This window comes from Ochotona curzoniae, unplaced genomic scaffold (assembly GCF_017591425.1).
Source record: "Ochotona curzoniae isolate NIBS_2020 unplaced genomic scaffold, NIBS_Ocur_1.0 scaffold_4701, whole genome shotgun sequence".
Lineage (NCBI taxonomy): Eukaryota > Metazoa > Chordata > Mammalia > Lagomorpha > Ochotonidae > Ochotona > Ochotona curzoniae.
Window position 1 is genome coordinate 34,316,152 of NW_024467122.1, and position 18,294 is coordinate 34,334,445.

Genomic DNA, 18,294 nt, shown 5'->3' on the forward strand with positions numbered 1-18,294 from the left:
TTCACAGGCCATAAGCAAGGAGCTGGACTGGAAGTGGAGCAACTGGGACAGGAACTGGCACCCACATGGGATGCCAGTCCAGCAGGCAGATTTATTCAGCTAAGCCACAGCACAGACCCTCTCAATTTCTTTCCCTCTCCCTAAAACTTTGACTATCAAAGAAGAAAATCTTTTAAAAGTGAAAATAAAATAAACTTGGTACAACTGATAATTTCCTATGATAAACCTGTTTAGTTTAGATTTTACAGGAACGCAATTGAAACTGTTTTCTTCTGATGGCCCAAATTCTAACACATGCTGATCATAAAAAATTTAAATAACTTTAGAGATGCAGAAGGTTAACCCACTTGATTTTACTCTACCAAAATGGTATTAAGAATTAGAAAGGGATGCTTCCAGGTTGTTTGCTACATACTTTTTAGTAACTATGAGTGTATGCATGTGTGAATACATGCAAATGATAGGATTTTACACACTTCTGAAATTCGGTTTTATATACATATATTGAAAGACAAAAGGGAGAGGCGGAGACAGAGATCTTTCCCGTACCAGGTCACTCCCCAAAGGGCCACATTTGCGGAATGAATCAGGAGCCAGGAACTGCATCTGCATGGGCCTGAGTATCTGAATCATCTTTTTCTAACTCCCCCAGGCACAATCCCAGGATGCTGGATCAGAGAGAATAGCTGGGACTTGAAGCAGCACCCACAAAGGATGCCAGTGTCATAACCCACTACGTCATAGCAACATTTTTTGTTGTTATTCAACAATTTAATGCTGACATCCTACTGTCAGATCAGCAATAATTTCAATTTCTCTTAAACAGAGAAAATAAACAGAAAAAAAAAAAAAACTACCTTCTCATGTCTTTTTGTCAGTTTACCCTAATCTTGGAAATATAGCTATTACCAAGTGAAAATAACCTTACAGATCACAATAAGCAAAATTTTAGATACTGAATAGGTTGTCATGGCACAAAAGTAACTGTTTAATGATGAAAACTTGACACATGTGGTTTTGGTAATGAAATTTTAAAAAAATAACAAGAAGCAAAAAACAAAAAACAAAAAAACAAACCAAAAAACCCTCCTTGAAGGCAGTGAGAGCCCCAGGGAAGACTGGAGGGAGGTACCACTGGCAGGCAAGAGTGATACAGGCCAGAGGTTTGTGACCCGTCTGTCCCCAGAGAGTACTTTCCACTGCATGTGAAGCACAAAACAGAGAACATGGGGCTTGGAGGTGAAGAAGCAGACTGGATTTTACGACTTCAAAGTAAAGGACAAAATCCCCAAATTTGCACATTTATTTTCTAAACATTTGTGTAATGCCTAAAATATGCAGTTTATCTCTTTAATTTTCTCAGCTTGAAATGAAAGAGTATTTTATTAAGCTAGTATGAGGATTTTAACTAAAAAGCTTAAAGTGTTCATAAAATTAACATTGTGTAGGCAGGAATTTGGTACTGAGATGAAGTGACTGTTTAGGGTGCCTGCTTCCCACATCAACGTCCCATCCTGAGTGGCAGCCGGTGATGACACCAGGCGCCGAGTACCTGCCACTGGCACCTGGGGTGGACATGGATCGAGTCTCAGCTCTGGCTGCTGTGGACATTTGCAGGTGAGATATTTCTCTCTCATATACTTTCTTCCTTGCCTTTCAAATAGATCAATGTTACAATTAGGTTACTAAGCAGATCAGAAGCACAGAGGCATAAAGTCAGGTATTAGATACTGAAAACCATGTCACTCTAATTTAAGATGATCCAAAGAACCACTGAAAACATTTGCAGAGTTCAGTTAACTAATTATTACATAAATTGAGTGTTCCTGAAGTCTTGTTCATTTACTTTTATACTTCTCAGGCATACATCTACTTGATCTTTTCCATTGTGAATATTAAAATTAACAGGCACACAAGTGAAGTCACCACAAACCATTTTAAACAAAAAATTAGAATGTTACAATTATCAAAAATAGCTAAGGAGACAACTCATTACAGCTGCTAACTGGTAACTAAAGGAATTAGCACACCCAGTCATGAATTCTGTTTGAAATAACCATACGCACATAATTTTCTCCAACTCGACAGTATCTAGAGGCTGGAGAGTGAGACCGCCTTAGTGTCACATACTCAAACGAGTGGGGAATAAAGGCGGCACCTGGAAGTAACCAGGACAGGACGACTTACCCAGAGTGACGAAGAAGCAGAAGAGGCTGTCGACAATCGTGTCCATCACAGTCTCCATCTCCGTGTCTGTGATATCCGGCCTGTTAATGGCTGACGTGGTACAGGTGACGGAGGGGAAAAAGAAACCATCAACATTTGTTCTCTTCCAATTACACTTTGAAGACTATCAAACTCCTTATTAATATGCAGTTTGATAAGATACTCAAGTGTAATTTTTTGCTTTAATATTTTTAGTTGAAAATTGTACTATCTCAAAGAAAAAAAGATAAATCACTTCATTAACAAAGTATAATGTGAAAAAATAAAATGCTGTCAAAGGAAATCAGCCATAGCACAGATGAAAATACTGTACTCTGCACTTTTATTCATAAACACTATATTACATGGACTCAAAATTCTTTTACATTTCATCCAACTATTTGAGCAGCAGAGAGGGAGAGAGTAGGCAAGGCCGAAAGAAATACCCTCATATCCTGATCCAGTCTCCAAATACCAGCAAGAGGTGGGCTGGACGTTTCTTCCACGTCCTGCCACGGGTAACAGGAACCCAGCACCTGAGCTATCACTGCTGGTCCCCGAGTCAACCTGAGTAGGAAGGTGGAACTAGAAGCCAGAGTCAGGAATCCAACCTAGGTACTCTAAAACAGGGCACTGGAGTCCTAATGGAGTAAATGCCTACCCTTCTAGAAAAAGACAATGTAAATCAAATAAGGCAAAACTACTATCATATATATGTGGGTTTTTTTTTTTTTTTTTTTTGCATGGTAAGCTACATTAATAGCAGGCTAATCCTCTGCCTACGGGGACTGGCACTGAGTCCCAGCTGCTCCACTTCCTATCCAGCTCTCTGTTTGTGGCCTGGGAAAGCAGTGGAGAAAGGCCCATGTCCTTGGGAATCCTGCACCCGTGCGGGAGACCGGGAAGAAGCTCCTGGCTCCTGGCTCCTGGCTCCGAACTGGCTCAGCTCCAGCTGCTGTGGCCCTTTTGGAAGTGAACAGTGATGGAAGATCTCTGTCTCTTTCTAAAGTTGCCTTTCAAATCAAAATAAAAAAAGAACACATTACTTTCTTCTTTTCCTTAAAAACTGCTTTAATTATTTTAATATTAATCAGCTTGTTTGAAAGGCAGAGAGAGAGAAAGTAATCCTTAATCCACTGGTTCACTCCCCCACATGGCTGAGTAGCCAGTGCTGGGCCAAGCTGAGGAGCCTGGAACTAGCTCTCCAACATCAGACGCTGAAGTTTCAGGAATGGCTCCATAAATTTAGCTTCTAAATCCATAAAGGAGCCACTGCACTTCAGTGGGAATAAAAATCCCCCTGCATATATGTCAGATGAAAAAGCAGTTTCTCTGGAAGGTCTGAAAGATTCCTGGCTCTTTTACAGAACAAATCAACAGATTGGAAGTAACTCTGCAATTCTGACAAGTGACTCCCGCGACTAACACAAAACGTCCTCGGGGCTCTGCTTCATTAAGCATCACGGTAAAAACTCCTTACAAAGCGTGTACTTCTTCAGTCTTTCTCTCACGATATCTAGACCCAATGTCTGACAAAGAAAATGCTCTCCCAGGTGATTAGAAGAACTAAATTATTATCCATATGTTTTCTCAATTATTAATTATTTATGTTTGCATGTATACTAGAGAGAGAGAAACTAACTTATTTTATTACTTAATTCTCCAAATTTCTGCATGGCTGCCAAGCTAAAGCTGGAAGCTGAGGGCTCACGCTGGATCTCCCACATGGGCAGACTACTTGAGCCATCAAACTGTGATACAGTCTCCAGTAGCAGGAACGTGAACTCAGGAGCTGAAGCCGGAAATTGTAACCCCTCCGAGGCGAGATGTGGGCATGCTAACAGCTGTCTCCATCGCGAGGTCAAATGCCCAGCCGCTATGTAGTACTTTGAATTTCTCAATATCCTGAATATGAAATCAAATACAAAATTTCATACAAGGGCCTGTGTGGCACAGTGGGTAAAGCCACCTCCTGCCATGTCAGCATCCCATACGGGCACTGACTAATTCAAGCTTTAGCTGCTCCACTTCTAAGCCAGCTCCCTGATGGTCTGCGAAAAGTAGCAGAAGATGGTCCAAGTTTTGAGTCCCTAATCAGCATGTGGGAGAACTGGGTGAAGCTTCTGCTTCCTGGCTTTGGCCTGGCCCAGCCTTGGCCATTGGGCCATCTGCAGAGTGAACCAACACCTGCAAAAACTTTGTCTTTATCTCTCTCTCACTCTGTCAAATACCGAATTTTCAAAACAGAAATTTCATAAATTATAATTAACATAATAGAAAAGCATAATCCAACTGGATATATCCAAGTATCTAAACAAAATGTAGTCCACTCAGACAACATCATCATCATAATAAAATAATAATAAAATAATAATAAAATCAGGCAATACAGAACCTGGCTGAAGAAAATACACTGCCACTGACTTCTTACAACCTCCATCAATATAAATCAGATGGCACAAGGATATGTGTATCAAATAAACGCAGGGGACATTAACTCCTGGAAATGCCCATTTCACTCCATCCATCAGGGGAACAGGTAAAATCTACACAGAAGCCTGTAGCTCTTGGGTCCCGCGTCCTACTGAATGTTCAATCGAACATACTTCAGTCACAGTAACTTCAACACGAAATAACATCCATTTCCACTACTACATAAATAAGATCCTAATCCACAGAAAATTTAGAATGAAAAAGATATGATATATAAATAAGCTCTGTAGTATTAATACATTGGTTTATGCTTAGGAACATTTGGTTTCTATTTTCAAGTATTTGCGATGTTGGGGAAGATTTGGGTTCTAACTGCATAATGGTTAGGAGTGTCATCTATATAATCAGGCTGACTAAAGAAACCCGGCTCTCTCACTTTCTCATTTACTTACGGAGCAGTTATGCCTCATTATTCCCCTCTGGCAAATGGGAATAACAGCATCAGCCACTTCACAAAGCTATTCCAAGGAGCTTACATTGTACAATGCTTAAAATATCCATCGGTTAACACAAGGCAAGAGACTATTTCATCACTGAAAATCTGGCTAACTGGCCATAGGATTATACTTTATAATTAGCAATGCTGGGCCCGGCACAGTAGCCTAGTGTTTAAGGTCCTTGCCTTGGATGTGCCGGGATCCCACATGGGTGCCAGTTCTAATACTAGCAGCCCCGCAGGCCATCCAGCTCCCTGCTTGAGGCCTGGGAAAGCAGTCGAGGATGGCCCAAAGCCTTGGAACCCTGTGGGAGACTTGAAAGATGCTCCTGGCTCCTGGCTTAGGTTTGCCGCAGCTATAGCCACTGCGGCCATTTGGGGAGCGAATCAGAGGAAGATCGTTTTCTGTCTCTCCTCTCTGTAAATCTCTTTTCAATAAAAAATAAAATCCTTTAAAAAAAAAAACTAGCACCCGGCGTGGTGGCGCAAGTGGTTAAAGGTCCTTGCCTTGCACGCCCGGGATCCCATATGGGCACCGGTTCTAATCCCGGCAGCCCTGCTTCCCTTCCAGCTCCCTGCCTGTGGCCTGGGAAAGCAGTCGAGGACGGCCCAAAGCTTTGGGAACCTGCACCCGCGTGGGAGACCCGGAAGAGTCTCCTGGCTTCGGATCGGCATAGTATCGGCCCGTTGCGCTCACTTGGGGAGTGAATCATCGGACGGAAGATCTTCCTCTCTGTCTCTCCTCTCTGTATATCCGCCTTTCCAATGAAAAAATAATAAAAATAAATCTTTAAAAAAAAAAAAACTAGCAATTTCACACTTGTAACTTTTTAAGAAATTCTTACTGTTTTTATTTGAAAGACAGAGACAGAGAAATGCTGCATTTGCTCAATCTCTCCCTGAATGCAAGTAGCAGCCAGGGCGGGGCCAGGAGCCACACACTGTCTGGATCTCCTGTGTGGGCAGCAGAGAGCCAAGTACAGAGAACTGCTGGCTCCAAAAGAAGTGGAGCCGGGGCTCGAGGCCAGGTTCCAAGTGGTGTCTTTATCATTAGGTCACACACCTGCCCCTTGCAAGCATTGTGTATGAAATTTTTTTAAAAGCTTACAGGTGTGGGCCCAGCGTGTAGGGGTTAAAGTCCTCACCCTGCGTGTGCTGGGATCTAATATGGTTGCCGGTTCTAATCACAGCGGCCCTGCTTCCCATCCAGCTCCCTCCTGTGGCCTCGGAAAGCAGCCAAGGATGGCCCAGATCCTTAACTCTGCACCCATGTGGGAGACCTGGAAGAGGTTCCTGGATTCTGGCTTTCGGATCAGCACAGCTCCAGCCATTGTGGTCACTTGGGGAGTGAACCATCAGACGGAAGATCTTCCTGTCTCTCCTCCTCTCTGTATATCTGCCTTTCCAATAAAAATAAATAAATCTTTTAAAAAAAGCTTACAGGTGTAAGAAAATGTAATTAAATTGGTATTTGAAAGATTAATGAAATTTTGATACTTATAGATTTAACTATTTTTTATTAAAGAATTATTCAAATATTTGGGCAGGGTTTACTTCTTAGAAATCTGCCTGACTTATGAGGCTGACACCGCGGAGTAGGAGTTCCCTGGTAATGTGCCTGGGAGGGCGCTCACCCATTATGAGACCCAGAAGAGGCTGCACATTCCAGCTTTGGACCCACCCAGCTCTGGTCATTGTGACCATGTAAGGAGTGAACCAGTGGATGCAAGATCTGTCTCTCCTCCTCTCTCTAAATCTTTCAGACAAAAATAAATAAATCTTTGGGAAAAAAAAAAGGAAATCTGCCTCATCATTTAACATGCTTAAGGAAACTGAACAAAGTAGGTTTTCAGAATAAATTTGCTAAATGATTAAAACACAATCTATTTGATCGGAGTCAATGAAGGAAAAGTAAAGGTGTTTATTTTATAATTAACAATAACATTATAATTTAGACATGTAAGATGCTAATTTATTTAAATATGAATTAATTAGAAATATATTTCTACAAATACCAAGTACTGTCAAAAATCTCCCATGTAGGGTCCGGCATGATAGCATAGTGGCTAAAGTCCTCACCTTGCACACGCCAGGATCCCACATGGGCGCCAGTTCTAATCCCAGCTGCTCCACTTCCCATCCAGCTCCCTGCTGGTGGCCTGGGAAAGTAGTTGAGGACAGCCCAAAGCCTTGGGACCCTGCACCTGTGTGGGAGACCCGGAAGAAGTTCCTGGCTCCTGGTTTCGGGTCGGCGCAGCACCGGCCATTGCGGTCACTTGGGGAGTGAATCATCATATGGAAAATCTTCCTCTCTGTCTCTCCTCCTCTCTGTATATCCGATAAAAAATAAAAAGAAAATCTAAAAGAAAAAAAAAAGAAAAATCTGCCATGTAGGAAATTTTACAAACACTTAAACACTTTCAGGGATTTTGTTTAATTTCAATAAGTCAGCATGCCATAGCATTCAATAAAACTCAAAGATTTATACTGTCGTCTTTCAGAGTGCTCACAATCTGGGTCTGTTTCTTGCAAGCACAGAGAAGTAAATTAACTTGTTCTTGTTTCAAACCAAGTACCAGACAATGGACTTACTGCTGCTAAAAACACTGCCTGACGTGGGTGACTGAACCTCCCTGCAAGTTGTGGGAACACCTGAAAGAGAACTGGTGTGCTGCAGCTGGCTCAGCTGCCACCTGTGTCACCTGTATCCCACGTGAGCATCTCTACATCCTGACAGCTCTGCTTCCAACCTCGCTCCCTGAGAACACACCTGGGAAGGGAACAGAAGGTGGCGCAAGCACTTGGGTCCCTGCCCACACGTGGGACATACAGATGCAATTCCAGGCTCCTGGCTACAGTTTTGTCCTCCAGCTGTTACAATCATCTAGGAGGAAACCAGTGGGTAAGAGATTTCTGTCTCCCCCGAAACTCTCTGGAACTCTGCCCTGCGAATCTACAAACCTTTAAAACAAATCAAACAATGTATACCTTTTGAGCTTATAAAATAGGATTAACTATTGCCTGCATGTGACAATTTTAGTCTGACACATATTGAGTGCTTTTCAAAATCTTTCACATCTATTTTTGTAAACTAAGCATGCTTTCAAGTACAGCAAATCTATTCACCACCTTAGAGTTCACTATTCATTTTTGTTAATAACAAATTATAATCTTATTTTTACATACCTCGATATGAAACAAGCTCTTTGTTTTGATTACATAAAACAAACATATCATCCTCCAAAGTAATGAAATTGAGGTACTGATCAAAAACCTAGAAACAAAAGATCAATTTTACCATAAAATTACATTAAATCAGATATAATCTAGCAATATCAAAAGTAGATAAGAAAATTATAAATTCAGTAACAGTGAACTGTTCTGTATAGCAGATTATGCAATCAAGCAACACCAGGCAGTTAAGCATAGAAAAAAACCCTTGAAACAAGCTGTGGGGTATAGTACAGACCATAAACAGCATTTTCAGAAATCCAAATTCAGGCAGATACAAGAATCTAAACTGCGATTCTAACATGAATTGGCATTTTGCAGAAAAAATGGTGATTTTCACACTCAATCACATTTTCCTATGTAAAGTCTTCACTAATCTTCATAAATATAACAGAAAAAAGTTCTATCAGTTCTTTGAAGTACAAGCTAGGAGAAAAATGAAAAGAACTATTTGAAATCTAGTTAAATGAACTGAAAACCTTTTCTATTACATTATATGAAATTAATCATAAGCCTCAAGAACTAATCAGTAGTAGTAGTCAACCATCTAAACATAATGAAAAACATCAGCAGGGGAAAAAATGGAAAATAAATGTGTATTTGCTTTTACTTGTCCCATACAGTTCCACTGGATATTAATCTTGTTCAAATTCAAGAAAAAGGCACTAATAGGACACACCAGAATGATAATTTACAAATTTACAACTGAAGCTGAACCTAGTGAAAAGTCACTATGACAGAATTGCAAGCCTTCCAGAAACTCCTCTGTTCTTACAAAATGTAGTAAGGCCTCTTCGGATTCTTTTTCATAAGTAAGAAAAACCTGGAGACACTAGGTGACAATGGAGATCACAGATAAAATAATGTTAACATTTTCGGATAATAAGCTACCGACTTATTTGTGAGACATGCTAAAAAGATCATACAAATTCAAGCAAGAAGCAAAACTTTGGTCTTTTCACATTTCCATTCATTAAACCAGCAGGCTTTTTTAGTTAGTTTTGACAAGTTTAAGCTGAAGATAATTTACATCATCATAATTTTTCATGAAATTATTGAGTCTGAACATCTTTTAGGTTGATCATGTCTTTTGTGAACAGGACATCTAATGTCAATCAACAGGCTTTACCATCACCCAACACCGAGCCACCGAGTCCCTTACCTTGGCTACTTGGGTTACGGCACTAGCTGCCAGCGCTGCATTTGCAATATCTTCCAGTTTACTTCTTGAAATAGCAGAAATAAAATTTAAATAATATGATTCATAGAGTTGACTTCGAAGATCCTACAAATACAATGAGTATTTGATTCTTACATGATAGAATAAAGGTTGGCCATAGACAAGCCTTCAAAATATTGGAATAGCAAGGTTTTAGAGAATACAGATTTAAAAGACAAATTACATAAATGGTAGTTGCAAATTGTGTTCCTGAAGAACAAAGTTAGGAAAAAGCACTAGCTATCTGGCTACTAAAATATATCTTATAATTACTTGTGAAATTATATGATCGGGGCCCGGCGCGGTGGCGCAAGTGGTTAAAGGTCCTCACCTTGCCGCCCGGGATCCCATATGGGCGCCGGTTCTAATCCCGGCAGCCCCGCTTCCCTTCCAGCTCCCTGCCTGTGGCCTGGGAAAGCAGCAGAGGACGGCCCAAAGCTTTGGGAACCTGCACCCGCGTGGGAGACCCGGAAGAGGCTCCTGGCTTCGGATCGGCATAGTATCGGCCCGTTGCGCTCACTTGGGGAGTGAATCATCGGACGGAAGATCTTCCTCTCTGTCTCTCCTCTCTGTATATCTGCCTTTCCAATGAAAAAAATAATAAAAATAAATCTTTAAAAAAAAAGAAATTATATGATCATTGGAATCACATTAATTACAACACAGCACACAAACTGCTCTTAGAAGCTTTTTGTATTTTTCTTGAAAATAGCCAGAAGAGGATCCTATACCAACAGAATTGAAGGCTGGTGTATTTAGCAAACATTATCTTCTGTTCTCATGTGATGACACGTGTACTTCCTTCAATGCACAGATTCTCAATCACTTAAAAGTAGAATTAAGTTAGTGAGAATTCTCAAATTTGCTTGCTTACTTTTCTAGAAGAGCTAAGCCACCACATTTCTTCAAATCTAAATGTCAAATGCATGTAACAGGCAGTATCAGTTATGTAGCAACTGAAATTAATGTTTCCAATAGAAGTTATTACACCACAATCACTTTTAAGACACACTTGGTTTCAGAGATGTTAGCATGTGTACACGTGGGTAAGTGTGGGACATCAGCATCAGGGTGCCTGGTTTGAACGCTGGCTTATCCACTCTTGACCAGCTTCCGGTTAATTTGCATCCAAGGAACCAGAAGCGCTGGCTTCCATGTTGGAGTCCCTCGACTGAGTTCCAGGCTCCTGCCTTCAGCCTGCCCTAGTCCTGGTTGTTGTGGGAATTTGGAGAGTGAACCTATGTACGGGCACGCCCTCTCTCTTTCAGCTTTTCAGATAAAATGAGAACAAAGATTAAACATAAGAGATGTGAAAAAATAGAGGGATTGGAGTCGATGTGAGAAAAGCAACCGACTGAGGCAGTGGTCCAGCATAGGGATGGAGGAAATAATTATGTGCAGGAAACTGGGAATCATGTTTCTTACCATCGAAGAAGAGTTGCAAGTTTGTAAAGGGAAAAGGGAAGTCTAGAATGGATTCTGTTCTGAACTGAGAGTTTTAGAGGCTACCGATCAGGAAAGCAGGGAGGTTTACAGAACTGAGCACATATTTAACAGTGTGAGAAGACATATTTAAACCAGTCTATATGCATGTATTGTCTCACCTTTTTTTCTTTTTCTTTTTTTTTTTTTTTAAAGATTTATTTTTATTATTTTTTCATTGGAAAGGTGGATATACAGAGAGGAGAGACAGAGAGGAAGATCTTCCGTCCGATGATTCACTCCCCAAGTGAGCGCAACGGGCCGATACTATGCCGATCCGAAGCCAGGAGCCTCTTCCGGGTCTCCCACGCGGGTGCAGGTTCCCAAAGCCTTGGGCCGTCCTCGACTGCTTTCCCAGGCCACAGGCAGGGAGCTGGAAGGGAAGCGGGGCTGCCGGGATTAGAACCGGCGCCCATATGGGATCCCGGGCGTGCAAGGCGAGGACCTTTTAACCACTTGCGCCACCGCGCCGGGCCCACTCACCTTTTTTTCTTACTAAAACAGTCTTCTCTTTGGAAGAGCAATTTATTCATCTAAATTAACCTTTGTAGCTATATTTTCAGGTAATTTTTTATAGTAAGACATGAAGGAACATTTTCTGAGGATTTTTCAGAATACTTAATTTTCACAATCAAAATGAACAGTCATGGATGAAGAACCTGCACCTGCTGGCCAGCTCACAGCAAGGCCAAGCGACCAAACAACACAGGCATAAAAATGGTGGCCCCGGGAGCCGGCGAGGGCCAGGCTCTGTTCCTGCATCTGCAGAGACCGTCATCGTCAGACTTCCCAGTATAATCTCACAAAGCCAAAGCCTCAATTTTGAAAGCTATTATATTTAGCCTTCTGTTTTTTAAAGCTAGATTCTAGTCTTTCAGGCAAAATTAATGCTTTCTCAGTAAAAAAATTTCAAAATCTTTTGAGTTATTTAAAATTCAAGATAGTCCAAAAAAAAAAAAGTGGGAAGTGGGTAAGAGAATTTCTGATTTTTTTTTTAAATTTATCTCTTTCAAAGTCAGAATTCAGTCCAGGGATGGATACAGCAGCCAGAACCAGGTCAATCCAAAGCCAAGCCACAAGCTTCTTCCAGATATTAAGCATGGGTAGCACAGACCCAAGCACTTGGACCATCTTTCTCTGCTTCGCCCAGGCCAACAGCTGAGGGCTGGATCTGAGGAGAAGCAGCCAGAACATGAACCAGCACCCATATGGGACATGTGTGATATCACACAGTGATCCTGAATTTTTGATTCTTTAGATCAGAAAGTTAAGATTTTATTTAGAAATAAAAATCCATTTCTATGTTGGAAAAGTCAGGTAAATGAGAAGACATATCACCTGGCACATACGATCAATATTCTCTTCCGTTGGCATTACAAAGTACACTGCAGGAACATCTGGAATAGGGTCTCGATCAGAGTGCAAAAGTCTAGAAAACATAAAGAACATAAAAATCACTGATCCAAAAATATCAGTTCTCAAAACACATGTTCACAAGCTCAAACACAATGGCCAGAGTTCTAAAACTTCGTTTTAGCTAGCCTAACTTTATTTTTATATCAGTGTTGATAAAAATTCAGCAGTAAAATCTTAATTTCTTGTTATTTTAATTTGTTATACTCTACTTGCCTTATTTTTAATATTCATTATTGTAACATTCTCTTCTACTAGTGTTCTTAAATGAGAACTAAAGCACATTCAAAATGAATGGTGCTATCTACCTTCACAGAAATTTGGGGAGTGGAGAAGATGAGTAGGCCACAAGTGACGCTCTCACAAAAAAATGAAAAACTGAAAGCTGGAGGAATTTAGAAACAAAAATCTAGTCACGAAGGAAACCAAGTTTTTTAAATGAAAGGCATTTTACTATTTCCTAGGGACGCAAAGGCAATACATGTTTTGTGTAATTTAGTGCTGCACAAGAGAATGGCCAACAGATTATGTAAGAAAAATATGTATCTCTACAGAGCTGCTTCTTTTTACAATTCAGGGAATCTTTTAATTCAAATATCCCAGCATCACATCACAAAACTCACTCTTCACTGTAAGATTTCACAAGGCTTCTACCAGGAAATGATCAACACTCTATTTTGGTGGTATTCATCTCTCCACAATCAAGACAGTGGGTCTGCACGCCACAACTCCTTCTAGCTGTCTGGTTGTTGCTTGTGAAAAATGAAAAGGATAACGCGATGCCAACCACAGCATGCTGTCTTGTTGGCACTCGAATCGCCTAACAGCCTACGGCCACCATGCCATTTTCAAGAAATTGGTAATTACTATTTCCTACAAATCTACTTGACCAATTGGCAGTGCATTCTTTTTAGTAGAGAGGAAGGAATGGTGAGAGGCAAGAATTCAAGAGTTTATCATGGCTGCTGTGTAATCCTGCCACAGTGTGGTGGCAACAGCAACAGGCTGGCAGACAGGTCCTGTTACCCAGGAAGTACTGAGTTACCTACTGCAACAAAGCCATCATGGTTCAAGAGATAAGACATAATCAGTGGTCAACCTGGTCACACTTCAGCTATTAACTAGTTGTACAGTTGTGGGACAATCGTCATGGGACTTTCGTATTCATTAATGAAATAAAGCAGTAAAATACTTAGCAAGGTGCCAACAGCAACAAATATTTATAAATACGCCAATTCCAAGGACAGCACCACGCCAAACTTCAGTTTGTAACAATTAATGTGTTATAAATTTATGTGCTTTAAGTCCAATATAAAAACAAATGGAAAAAAACCTGTCGTGCATTATATTTCATCAAACAGAAGGTGGCATCAATTTTAAAGCATAGTCTATATATCACCAAGAAAGAAAAAAATGTCGCCAACCATGATACACCATTGATTTTAAAACCAATTCTAGTCTCAGGAATTCCAAAAAGTAAATTATCTGTAGAACTGACACATACTCATTATACAAATGAAGAATTTAAACAGATCAAGCCAAATTGTGATAATGTATATCCATTAAAAAAGAAATGCTGCATTGGCACAGTCGGAAGTTCATGCAGTCACTGGGTTCCCTTCTTACAAGAGAAGCTTGTTGCTACTATTAAGCCTAGTAGACTTGCAATGTGCAACAAAACACCTGACAGCTGCTTGTTCATGGACTGAACAGCACTCGCAGTAAAAATGATGGAAGTGTTAAAAAAAAAAGTACTTTCAAAATGTTTTAAAATATCATGCAATTGAAACTGGTTATAACATCATAACCAGAAGAAACAGCCCCCACCCACTGGGGAGATTCATCGAATGCCACACCACATCCCACACTTAGGCTGCATTGTGATTTTTTTCAATTTTAAAAAAATGGGTTGAAAAATAGGATATACAGAGGGAAAAAATGCTCTGTACTATGGAAGTATTGTAACCAAACACTTTTTCTCCACAAATGTTCTTTAGAAATCCAAGTTCAAGGTGGTCCTTTGTAGAAATGTGCTGTTCTTACAGATGCAAAGTGATTCCCAAGTCTCTCAGCTCCTTCACAGAGAGCAGAGGAGAGATGATGTCCTGGCCCAGTCGGTCATAAATGAGCACCTGTTGAGAAAAACATCCACGTGTTTGAAAACATCACCCATGAAGAACAGAGAAACCACCTAAAGGCAGCATGGAGGTCAATAATGTATACTGAATCCTTGCCTCAGTATACTTTATTTATGTTTATCTGAAGTGTAGCTTTGTAGAGAAAGAGATGGAGGTCTTGTATGGAGAAGTTCACTCCCCACAGGGCTGTCACAGTCAGGGCTCGGCTGGCTGGTCTGAAGCTGGAAGCTAGAAGCTTCTTCTGGGTCTTCCACACGGGTACAGGGGCCCAAGGCCATGGATCATCCTCCCTTGCTTTCCCAGCCCACAAGAAGGGAGCTGGATGGGAAGTGAAGCAGCTGGGACATGAATCAGCACCAATATGGTGCTGTTTCAGGTGTTTCAGTGTTTCAGGTGGAGGATTAGCTTACTAAGCCACTGTGACAGCCCCTCACTGTAATACCTCCTAATCATTACTTGTTCAAAATGTCCATCCATGCAGGATACAGGCTCCAAAGCATGCTACTTACACGAAAATAATGAACAACTCTATCCATTTCTTCTTTTTGTTAAAGATTTTAAGATTTTATTTTCATTCAAAAGTCAGATATACAAAGGTAGAAAGATCTTCTGTCCGATGATTGACTCCCCAAGCGGCCCCAGGGGTTGGAGCTGAGCTGATTCGAAGCCAGGAGCCTGGAGCTCTCCCGGGTCTCCCACGCGGGTGCAGGGTCCCAAGGCTTTGAGCCATCATCGACTATTTCCCAGGCCATAAGCATGGAGCTGGATGGGAAATGGGGCTGCTGGGATTAAAACTGGTGCCCATTTGGGATCGCGGTGTGTGCAAGGCGAGGACTTCAGCCGCTAAGCTACCACACTGGGCTCAAGATTTATTTATGTTTATTGGAAAGGCAGATATACAGAGAGGGGATGAAAAGACAGAGAGGAAGATCTTCTATCTGCTGATTCACTCCCCAAGTGGCCGCAACGGCCAGAGCTGAGCCAATCCAAAGCCAGGAGCCAGGAATCTCCTCCAGATCACCCACACGGGTGCAGGGTCCTAAGATTCTGGGCCATCCTCGACTGCAACCCCAGGCCACAAGTAGGGAGCTGGATGGGAAGCAGGGTGGCCGGGATTAGAGCCGCGCCCATATGGGATCCCAGCATGCACAAGGCGAGGACTTTAGCCACAAGGCTACAATGCCGGGCACTCCATTTCTTCCTTTCAAGCACTTTCTTTACTTAAAAAAAAAAAAATTGGTAACTATAAATTTTAAGCTTTAATGAAGAAGTCTGAACACATGGCAAACTCAAACTTTCTCCTACTTTATGTATATTCTTTCTAGATATAAAAATTAGTCACTTTAAAGTGAAATGTATATAGCTAGTTCAGTCACAAAAAAATAAATTAGCAAATTAAACTTTTAACATAGGGGCCCAGCACTGTAGCCTAGTGGCTAAAGTCCTCACCTTGAATGCACTGGGATCCCATATGGGTGCTGGTTCTAGCCCTGCTTCCCATCCAGCTGCCTGCTTGTGGCCTGGGAAAGCAGAGGACAACCCAGAGCCTTGGGACCCTGCACCCTCGTGGCTGACCCAGAGGCAGCTCTGGGCTCCTGATCAGCTCAGTTCTAGCCGTTCAGGCTATTTCAGGAGTGAATCAGTGGACAGAAGAGCTTTCATTTTGTCCTCTGCTCTCTATAAGTCTGCCTTCCCAATAAAAATAAATCTTAAAAAAAAAAAAAAGCCAGCCCCCTTACTGAAAAAAAATACTGATACTGGCAATTTGATAAAATTGGCCTGATTCTGTTCATCTCTGTATTTAACTAATAAACTTTATCAAAAACATATACAGATGTATAACAAAAACACGTATAATCATCCACCCACTGGAGATACCCAAATTCAAGGATGCTTAAATAGTTTTTTTGAGATGATTCTGTATTTTGCAAATAACCTTTATACTTCCTCCTATATACTTCTCTTTACCTTTCAAATAAATAAAATCAATCAATCTTTAAACAAAGGAACACCAATCAGATTGTAAAAAGCACAATGAAAGTAACCCACCCCAGGCAGGGGAGACTATCAGCAGCAAGAATCGCTACACAGAAAAACCTTTCAGGGGCTGGCACTGTGACGTAAAGGGCTGACCACCTGCCCATAGCGCTGGGCTCCAGCTTGGTACCCAGCTGCTCCACTTCCCATCCAGCTCCCTGCTTGTGGCCTGGAAAGCAGTGCAGGCTTGGCCGGAGTCCTTAAGGCCTTGCACCCATGTGGGATGCTCAGAAGCAGCCTCAGCATCCCTGGCTTCAGACTGGCTCAGCTCTGGTCACTGTGGCCATTGGGGGAGATAACCAGCAGATGGAAGCGCCCTTTCTGTGTTGTGTCCCTCCTCCTCTCTTTGTAACCTTGCCTTTCCAATAAAAATAAAAGAATCTTAACTTTTTTTTAAAAAAAAAAAAAGCAAGTATGCTTTATGCCACAGGCAAGATGTCCACAAAAAAAAAAAAAAAAAACAAAAAAAAACCAAGAGGGTAATTTGGGGAAGCTGAAGCTTCAGCTATACATTCAATCTAGAGTCTTGAACCACCTTAAGAGATCATCCAAAGGACTTGGAATAAGAACTCAGCCTTCCCGACACCCACAATCTCAGCCAGGCATTTGATCAATGCTGGAGACGCTGTCTGGGAAACCTGCATTCCATATCTCTGCACCAGGGCATGAGCCTCAGCTCCACTTTTGTTCTTTTCTTAATGATTTATTATTTTTTATTTATTTGGAAGCTGTAGTTACAGAGAGCGAGAGATGAGACATAGTGATGAGAGAGGTCTCCCGTCTGCTGGTTCACTCCCAGCATGGTCACGTGCCCAGGGCTGGGCCAGGCCAAGGCCAGGGCATTCCCCAGGTTTCCCACGTGGGCCATCCTCTGCTGCAGAGGTGCTGCCCACCACACCCCAGCGGTGAGCCCCACTCCACTCCGGACAGTGTTCCAGCTGTCTGCTGTTGTCTCCCCGGGGGGTAGAAGACGATAGCTCAAGCACTTAGGTGCCTGCTGCCCGAGTAGGAGATCGTGACTATGGTCCAGGTTCCTCCTGGCTTTGCCTTCCAAATAAAGAATGGAGAAAAGCAATTTAAGCAAAAACAAAAAGCCACCCAAAACCCTAACCAGGTTGATTTGTCCTCAATTCTTTTCAGAGATAAGTATAAAGTGCTTGAAACTAAAATTTAAACCTAATTAACTATCGTTAATCTTTTTGAAGAGATAGCATGAAGTTTAAACTGAAAGAGCTCAAACAGGACTTTTAAAGGAGTCACAGGATTTCTTAAAGGAGAAAGATTTTAGATTGCTTGGGTCCACAATTTTACTGAGTTTTATACCTCATAAATTAATAATATGGTATTGTGGCTTATAGATCAATAAATCATGAATTGCTTAAATTCAACTATCTCCCTGAATGTAACACTGAGCAAGCTGGAATATTCAAGGTCTGGACAGCATAGTTAAGCAGCAAAATATCTACAGATTTGTCAGGTAAGACGGCACCCAAGGAGCCAGCATGGTAGCACTGCAAGTTTAACAACCGTCCACAACACCGGCATCCTAAGTAGCCACCGGTTCACTTCCCACTCGTTCCATTTCCAGTCTAGCTCCCTGCTGACATACCTGGGGATGCAGCCGCAGATGGCCTAAGGAC

The 18,294-nt window shown here is 41.6% G+C and overlaps 1 protein-coding gene across 5 annotated transcripts in view; it reads right to left on the reverse strand.

Moving 5' to 3' along the window:
* SCFD1 (sec1 family domain containing 1) overlaps nucleotides 1-18,294 on the reverse strand; it is an 82,855-nt gene that overhangs the window by 57,899 nt on the left and 6,662 nt on the right. For 2 of the 5 annotated variants that reach the window (XM_040969267.1, XM_040969263.1), the window contains exons 3-7: nucleotides 14,523-14,611; nucleotides 12,405-12,495; nucleotides 9,528-9,650; nucleotides 8,321-8,408; nucleotides 2,188-2,277 (exon numbers count right to left, since the gene is read on the reverse strand). In XM_040969267.1, coding sequence (XP_040825201.1) covers nucleotides 2,188-2,277; nucleotides 8,321-8,408; nucleotides 9,528-9,650; nucleotides 12,405-12,495; nucleotides 14,523-14,611 — 481 coding nt within the window. Of the gene's footprint in view, nucleotides 1-2,187; nucleotides 2,278-8,320; nucleotides 8,409-9,527; nucleotides 9,651-12,404; nucleotides 12,499-14,041; nucleotides 14,266-14,522; nucleotides 14,612-18,294 lie in introns of those variants that run through there. The other 3 variants (XM_040969264.1, XM_040969265.1, XM_040969266.1) reach the window with 2 other exon arrangements.